This window comes from Dromiciops gliroides, chromosome 4 (assembly GCF_019393635.1).
Source record: "Dromiciops gliroides isolate mDroGli1 chromosome 4, mDroGli1.pri, whole genome shotgun sequence".
Classification (NCBI taxonomy): domain Eukaryota; kingdom Metazoa; phylum Chordata; class Mammalia; order Microbiotheria; family Microbiotheriidae; genus Dromiciops; species Dromiciops gliroides.
This window is the reverse complement of record NC_057864.1, coordinates 147,373,979-147,382,298: the sequence shown is the minus strand read 5'-3', so window position 1 is coordinate 147,382,298 and position 8,320 is coordinate 147,373,979. Positions and strand designations below refer to the sequence as shown.

At 42.0% G+C, this 8,320-nt stretch overlaps 1 protein-coding gene across 1 annotated transcript in view; it reads left to right on the top strand.

The window, feature by feature from the left end:
• Positions 1-2,908: 2,908 nt before the first annotated feature.
• Positions 2,909-8,320, top strand: part of NTPCR (nucleoside-triphosphatase, cancer-related) — a 43,321-nt gene continuing 37,909 nt past the window's right edge. Inside the window, exons 1-2 of the mRNA XM_044004811.1 lie at positions 2,909-3,007; positions 7,050-7,212. Of these exons, the coding sequence (XP_043860746.1) occupies positions 2,974-3,007; positions 7,050-7,212 (197 nt within the window). The 5' untranslated portion in view covers positions 2,909-2,973. The remainder of the gene's footprint in view (positions 3,008-7,049; positions 7,213-8,320) is intronic.

Here is an 8,320-nt window from a genome sequence, read left to right as displayed (position 1 = left end):
GGTATTGTATACTTGCACCTTATTCTGTCCGAGGTAACTTGAGAACAGACTGACTGGTTTGCTAACCTTCTTCACCGCATCCCTTAACAAGCTGTCCACAAAGAAGTCTAACTTCAGGATGCTCTTATCTGACAGATAAAATAGGACCCAACTCTTCAGCCAGATACTCAGCAGGGATTCTAAAGGATGGACTGCACCCCAGCAATGGGAAGACAAGAGCACACCACCAACAACTGCCAGAAGCACCTGGCAGACCTCAAGAGGGAGAAGGGGGAGAGAAGGAAAGGGGGAGAGAAGGAGGGAAAAAAACGGCAGAAAGCGAGAGGGAAAAGTGACCAACAGCTCCCAGCTTGATCTTGGGGGAGGGGGGAAGGGCGGGGGGGGGGGGGAGGGCAGCACTCACCCTGACCTTTTAGTGGATCTAATTCTCTAAAAATAGATTTGAAGACTTATTTTAAAGTTGCTTGGAGGGGAATGTTGGAACAGTTTAGCTTGGTTGCTTCCTGAACTCTCCCATCTTGGCTCCATCATCATATTCATTGTTTTTGCTGCACAGTAATATGGCATTTAAATGGGCAGCTAGGTACCAAAGTAGATAGAGTGCTGGGCCTGTAGTCAGGAAAACGCATGTTCTTGAATTAAATTCTGGTCTCAGACACTTACTAGCTGTGTGATCCTGGCAAATCACTTAACCCTGTTTGCCTCAGTTTCCTCATCTGTAAAATGAGCTTGAGAAGGTAATGGCAAACCACTTCTGCATCTTTGCCAAGAAAACCCCAAATGGGGTCCTGAAGAGTTGGACACAAATGAAACAATTAAATGAAATATGGCTTTTCATTTATTTACTATAATTGGTCTGGCCATTTTCTAAATGATGAGCATCTACATTGTTTCTAGTTTTTTGCTCCTAAGCTGCTGTGAATATTTGGTTGTTTCTGGGAGCTTTTTTTTCCAGCTGTGACCTCTCTGGGGTATAGGCCTAATAGTGGCACCATTGGGTCCAAACCTAAGGATGTTTTACTTACTTCCATAGTATAATTCCAAATTGATTTCCAGAATGGTTGAACCAATTCACAGCTTGACTAATGGTATAATACACTAGTTGTATATTAGCGTACCTGTCTTTCCATAACTACTCCAATACTGACTATGCCCATCTTTTGTCCTCTTTGATAATCTTCTTAGTATGAGGTAGAGTCTGAAAAAAAATTTTTTTTTAGCGGGGCAATGAGGATTAAGTGACTTACCCAGGGTCACACAGTTAGTAAGTGTCAAGGGTCTGAGGCCAGATTTGAACTCAGGTCCTCCTGAATCTAGGGTCGGTGCTCTATCCACTTCGCCACCTAGCTGCCCCACTGATTTGTTTTGGTTTGTATGTCTCATATGACTGGTGATTTAGGGCATCACAGAATACTAAATATCAGAGTCAGGATTTTAACCCACATATTTTGACTCCATACCTCATGTTCTTTGTTGTTGTTTGAAGAGACCTTAAAGACTATCTAGTTCAAATCTCTACCATATACATGCCCCCGCCCACCAATAATGCTATCCCAAAGTTGTCATCCAGACTCCTATAAGGCAGCCCTTTAAATATTTGGTCATGTCCAGTTGTCATTGTTATTTCCTGTTTTGAGCTTGTATCATCTTCTTGAGTTCAATACACGCCTCAGCTGTGTCAAGGTCCATAGGCAGTTGCCCAGATTGAGCTGCGGGTGCTATCAGCTCTGGTTACTGGTGAAACCTCTCTGAAGACCCTGATGCCTCTTCTGGCCTCACCAATTGCCTAGCACTCCCATCTCAGGCTACTCATTCTAAACTCAAAAGAAATATAAGCATGTTGCATTTAGAAACACATGGCACCTGGGTAAGAGAGTACAGTCTGCTGATGCCCTTCTCCCACCTGACAGATCATAGCTGTCTTCTTTAGTAAAAAGCTTATATCCTTGAAAATCTAGTCTGTGGCCAATGAAAATAGTTTTTGTTTTTGTTTTTGTCACAACACAGACAGCATGGATCCTTGAGTCATCATGGCTAATAAGAAGCAGTAGGGTAGCTGCACATGCAGGGAGGGGACAGACCTCATAATCCATGACTGAAATAAGCCCATCATAAGCTTTTATTTATTTGCCTGCAATGCCACTTAGGCATGTTCCAAGGAGGGGAAGTTGCAAGGGCAGCACTAGGAGCTGAAGTCCCCTCCTTAATACTTGGTTCTTTCAGGAACAAGATTTAGTCAAGGTCCCAGGAGTATTAAGGGGAGAAGTTAGAGCTTCACAACAATCAATCAATAAATCAACGAACATTTATTAAGCACCTACTATGGGTCGGACACTGTGCTAACACAAAACACAGGATGAATTGAAAAAGGTATCCTTATACTGCTATTTTTTTAATGGGAGAGGGTCTCACCAAACCAGTGTTCAGCTTTACAGCTGAAGCAGCTAAGCGGTGTAGTATGCCTGGAGCCAGGGACACCTGAGTTTCCAACCCAGCCTCAAATACTTTTAGAGCTGTGTGACCTTTAAGCAAGTCATTTAACCTGTTTGCCTCAGTTTCCTCAACTGCAAAATGGAGATTATAAGAGCGCCCACCTGCCAGGGGCTTTATGAAATACAAATGAAATATCTGAAAAGTGCCTATAGCAGATGCTAAAGAAATGGTAGGTTATTATTATTATTATCTTTCCCCCTATGTGCCCAATATGTCCTCCTAGTAATGTCATCCCCAATGCAAATTACCTTCCCTTTATCTGAGCCTGCAGCCTGTTCAGGGTAGAATGAAGTTTTCCCTTGTCAGAACAGCTCAGGCCCTTGAACTCAGGATGCAAAGGCAAAGGGACACAGAGCATGCGCAGTGTTCTGAGTCCTCCTGGGGTGGGGGGGGAGGAAGGGAGGAGAAACGGAAAAGAAGGAGGTGGAGCCGGACGTTGCACATCCTGGGAGGGAGGATCTAAGAGCTCCAGACCCCAGCATGACCAAACACGTGTTTTTAACCGGCCCCCCAGGTAAAGCCAGCTCCCCTGTAGTGCAGCCACCAGGATGGTCCGGGCCCCTTTCTAGATTCCCCTCCCACTTCCCCTGGTGCTCCTAAATTCAGAGAGCAGGCTTGGACAGCTTGAACGTGGAAGGGAAGTTAGGTCATCGGCCCGCCCTCAGTCCTACCCGGGGGTGAAGAGCACGCGCCCGCTGGGCGCTCTTGGCTGAGATGCAGATGCACGCGCCCCACCTTCATTTAGGGCTGTGTCCCTACCCTGTTCCACCGTGGAGTCCCCATGCCCCCGTCCTAGATCAACTTGGCAGCAGTGCTGCCTGCAGTGCGTGTGTTGGGGGGAAGGGGGGAGGGCGCCCCGCCCCCGCTAGGGCTGGCTGTCGTGGCTCCAGTCTCCAGCTGCTCTGGATTCTCAGGGTCGAGACTCCAAACTTCTCCCTTTTCTGCCCCACCCCTGCTCATGGTCAAGTTTATTAATAGCAATGGTGATGAAAAGCAAAGTGCTCAGACTGGAGATTAAGGAAACTGGCCTCCAGGATTAGTTTCCTGACTGGAGGAGACCTTATTTATCCTCCACTTCTGGGTCTTTTTTTGGGGGGGGAGGGACGTGGAGAAAGAAGTGATGAAGATAGATAATTAAGGCATTGACAGTTAATGTTTTTTAATTAGTTCTCTGATGGCAAGAGGCTGTTTGGGGGTTAGAAAGCTGGGTTCAGCTACATGGTCCAGAGGATTGAATGCTGGACCATCATTCAAGAAGACAAGTTCAAAATCTGCCAGAAAAACTTCCTAGCTTCTTGGGCAAGACGTCCAGATCCCTGGTCCCCTCCCCCCCCCTCCAGTTTCCTTACTTATAAAATAGGGATCATAATACAGAAACAAGGGTTCTGGATCTTTGGGACTAGAATGGAAGAGAAACGTATAAGCTGTTTAGAATAGACGCTACTTTAGTGCAGGGAGACTGTTTTTACTTTTTCTTTATATTCTCAGCCCCTAGCACAATGCCTGGCACATAGTAGTAGCTAAATAAATGCTTGTTGATCAATGGATCTTGAGCCAGAAGACCTACTTTGGAATCCTGGCTCAGCTGTGACTTTATTACTCTTGAGCTTCATTTTCCTTACTTGTAATATAATTGGGTTGGATTTAGTGAACTCTGAGGTCACTATGATCTCTGATTATTATGTCTGATTACTATGAAGAAATTGTTTTCTTTATTATTGATTTTGCCCAGTAGGCTTAAATGAACACCAATTGACTCAAATGATTTGATGGATCAGTGTTATTTCCTAATTCTTCTCCTGATACAGCTCCCAATTCTCCATGTGGTCTCATCCTATGTTTCTTGTATCCACAAGATGGTTTGGTGGGTTTTCTGTTTGTTTGCTTCTTTGATTTAATACTTCCTGAGTACCAGTGTACCAATGAGGCTATCCATCTGTTATGTATGATGTTCTTGGTAATACTTTAGGCCACTTATGGGGACATAAGTCATTGTATGCTCCAGGATACTTCTACCCATCATTCCACTTTCCATTGCCCAGAAGAGGTGCTGACCTGGTATTTTTTTAGATAAAATCCTTACTAACATAAATTATTATTTCCAATGTTTATTGCCCCTGTAGCAAAAGCTGAGTTTGAGGTTTAAAATTTATAAGGAGCCTACAGGAAGGCAATCAAAAACATTTAAAAACAAATTACAGGCAGTTCTCCAGCTTCCAAATGGATTATATTCTAAAGTCCCATACACATTTCCCCATAGAATTCATTTCAGTCAATGAACAGTTATTAAGTAAGCACTTTTATATATGCAAAGAATTGTTTTAGGTTTTGGAGATACAAACATGAAAAATGATACTCCCTTCCTTCAAGGAGTTGTTATGTTAGGTTCACTTTCCAGGCTGATCTTGAGATCCCTCTGACTGATAATCACTTAGTGAATCTATTATGATAATAATAACCAGCATCACTAGCCACAGTTAGGGATATTAAAATCAGAAGAGCTATGTTTTACCAGAGGGAAGAAAACCTTTCTCTTTTCCTAAGCATAGTAAAACTTCAAAAACAAATGAACATATCTGGGTAAATGGTGTAAGATATTGGTCTATGCCTAGTTTCTGCCATACTGCTTTCCAGTTTTCCCAACAATTTTTACCAAGTAATGAATTCTTATCCAAAAATCTTATGTCTTTACACTTATCAAATACAAGATTATCAATACAGTGTGTTATCTTGTCCTGATGATGTCCCTTTGAGAAACATTATTTATAGTATAGCTATTTATATAGGAAAAATAAAGCATAAAGGTATTTAAGGGAGGTAATGCAAATGATGGTTAGGGTTAGAACTAGAATTAAAACTTAGGTTTCTGACTTGTAAAATAGTGCTTTTACTAGGAGATTTTCCCCCCCAAAATTCTTTGAGGTACTTGAACCCTTGCATGTTGTTTTTCCATGTTTTAGTAGTTTTGATCCTATTGGGACATTAGGGTAAAACGAGGAGGTTCCACATATACAAATTTAAATGGTTCTGTCTTGATTTCAAGGAACCTTAAAGATTTTGGGGGGAGAATTTGGGTCAACCTTGTATTTTTGCAGAATAGGTAGCCACCTGATTGATATTATTAGAGAATGGTTCAAAATCATAATAGCTTGCATGTTTATAGTGTTTTAAAATTCCCAGAGCATTGCCCTATGGGTTAGGTAGACAGTACAAAGAAAAATTTGGCCGGGGGGGGGGGGGGGCAGGACTTAAGTGACTTGCCCATCAAGTGTCTGAGGTCCGATTTGAACCCAGGTCCTTCTGACTCCCATGCTCTATCCATTGCGCCACCTAGCTGTCCCTGGTGCAAAGAATATTAACCCAGTCTTACAGAGAAGGAAACTGATTCAGAGAGGAAAAAAATACTAATAGCTGACATTTCTGAAGTATTGTGTAGGTGACTTGAACAAGGTCACACAGCTAAAAGTGTGGGTACTGAGCTTAGAAATCAGGTGTTCTAACTCCAGATACAATGCTCTTTGTAGCTCACATATTCTCAGCAGGCTTGGGCAGAAGGATTACAGTCACTTCATTGCGTCAAGTCTTGATGTCTCCAGAAAGCAAAATGTAAATATGTTTCCAAGATACTACGTGACCCCTTAGTGCTCTTTGTTCACCAGCACAACAGATGGTCATATAAACTACCTTGTTACATTCCACACTCTGTAGGAATGGGTCAGAGGGTTGGAAGACCTTATATCCCTTGGATACCATGGGATTAAGGGAATCAGAGGAGGGCATTGTAATAGGGGGGTGGAGGGTTTGGCATCCTAAGTGTACAAGACAAGGGTAGGAGGCATGTAGAAGGAGGGACTCAGTTGAAGATTAGTGTTTTTGAGAGACTTTGTCTCCCTAAATTGGGAATTCACTTTAATTCAACAAACATTCATTAACTACTGAATGCAAGGCATTGTGGTAGACTTCTAGAGACAGAAATGGAGCAGCCCCTGTTTTCACTTGGGGCATACAACATTCATACAGTTAAAGATGTCAGGCAACTATCTAGAGAGAGGGACATACACCCATGGCCCTTAGTCAAAAGTACATTTTTTTTTTCCATGTTTCTAACCTTAATTGACCAAGAAGTCCAAATCTCTATTTGCATCGATTAAAGCTTTTGGCCTAGTCTTCTTGGTTTTGTTTCCTGGATGGAAAAATGAGTCAACCCAAAGTCTTCAGTCTGCCTGGAGAAAACAAAGGCTTGTTCTATCGAATTTAAGTTGCCAGGAGAGATTATCTTCAAAGCCCCTTTTGTTACCTAGAATAAGTAGTGAGACCATGTACAGTAACAGGAGGCATGCTCCAGAATGTCAAAAGAAAACCCAGAAACAGCAGATTTTGATTCTTTGTGTTTCAACTTGAGACAAAAAAAGTTTTAACACCTGGAGTAATCAGAATGAAAATTAAATTAGTATTCATGGGATACATTTGTATACCGTGGAGCATGATTGTTACTCTGGTTCTTGTAAGCTCTAGTACTCCTGGCTTTATTCATAGGTACTTATTTTTTGTTTTAGGGGTTGGAAAAACCACACTGATCCAGAAAGCCAGTGATGCTCTCAGATCATTGGGCGTGCCTGTTGATGGATTTTATACAGAAGAAGTCAGACAAGGCGGGAGAAGAATTGGATTTGATGTGGTCACGTTGTCTGGATTGAAGGGGCCTTTGTCTAGAGTTGGGTACTGATGTTTAAATTGTGGGGCTTCTCACTCTCTTATATGCTTTAAAAAAACATTTTGGGAGGCTTTCTATTCCGATACAATGGAAGCTTATTGCCCTGTGAGCAACTTGTAAAATCATATTCTGGGTGTCCTCATAAGACTGAAGGCTTGCCCGTATGTTCCTCCCTCTCATATATTGGCATAGTGTTTAAAAGGGGTAGGGCTTTGGGAGCTGAGGGAATGGAATCTGAATCTTTTGGTCCAGGCCTTGGGCATTTTCCCAGAGAAAATGAAAACACAGAAATAGGTTTTGAAATCAATTTTATTCTGTAAATATTTATTGAATACCTGTAGACATCATGCTGCATTGTGGGAAATATAAAGAAGAGAAAAATACCCCTGTCTTGGGAGAGTTGCCAGATGTATTATCCATGCAGATAATACTTAGGCAATTCTAACTAAATAAAATGTGAAAACACTGGAGGAATTTCCAGCAAAGTGCTCTGTTACTTCAGAGGGAGAAATGAGAGCACTTTGGGCTGGGGAATCAGATAATGCTCCATCCATTAAACATTTATTAAACATCTACTGTATGTCAGGCATTGTGCTAAGTTTTAGGGATAGCAATACAATTATGACAGAAATTCCTGCCTTATAGGAACTTAGACTTCCTGACTGACTCCAGGCCCAGCACTCTGTCCACTGTGAGTCTAACTGTCTCTAACATAAGCCTCTAGCTACATAAGGAACAGATAATATACTAGACTTGGAAACAGGAAGACCTGGGCTTGGATCCTGCCTTAGATATGCATTAACTGTGTGACCTGGAACAAGTCATTTAATGCCTCAGTTTCCTCATCCGTTAAATGAGGTTAATAATAGGATTTACCTCACAGGGTTGTCAAATGAAATAATGTTTCCAAGTGCTATGATGTAAGATCATATTTTTACTTTTGAATCCCCAGTACCTAGATAGTGCCTGGCAATAATAGGAACCTAATAAATGCTTATTGAAAGAATGAACAATAAATACAAAATATGGTGCCAGAGAAGTGGGGTGATGTGTACAACCTCTCAAGGTCCCTTCTGACATCATGACTCAGTTTTGGGCTTCCTATCCAGTCCC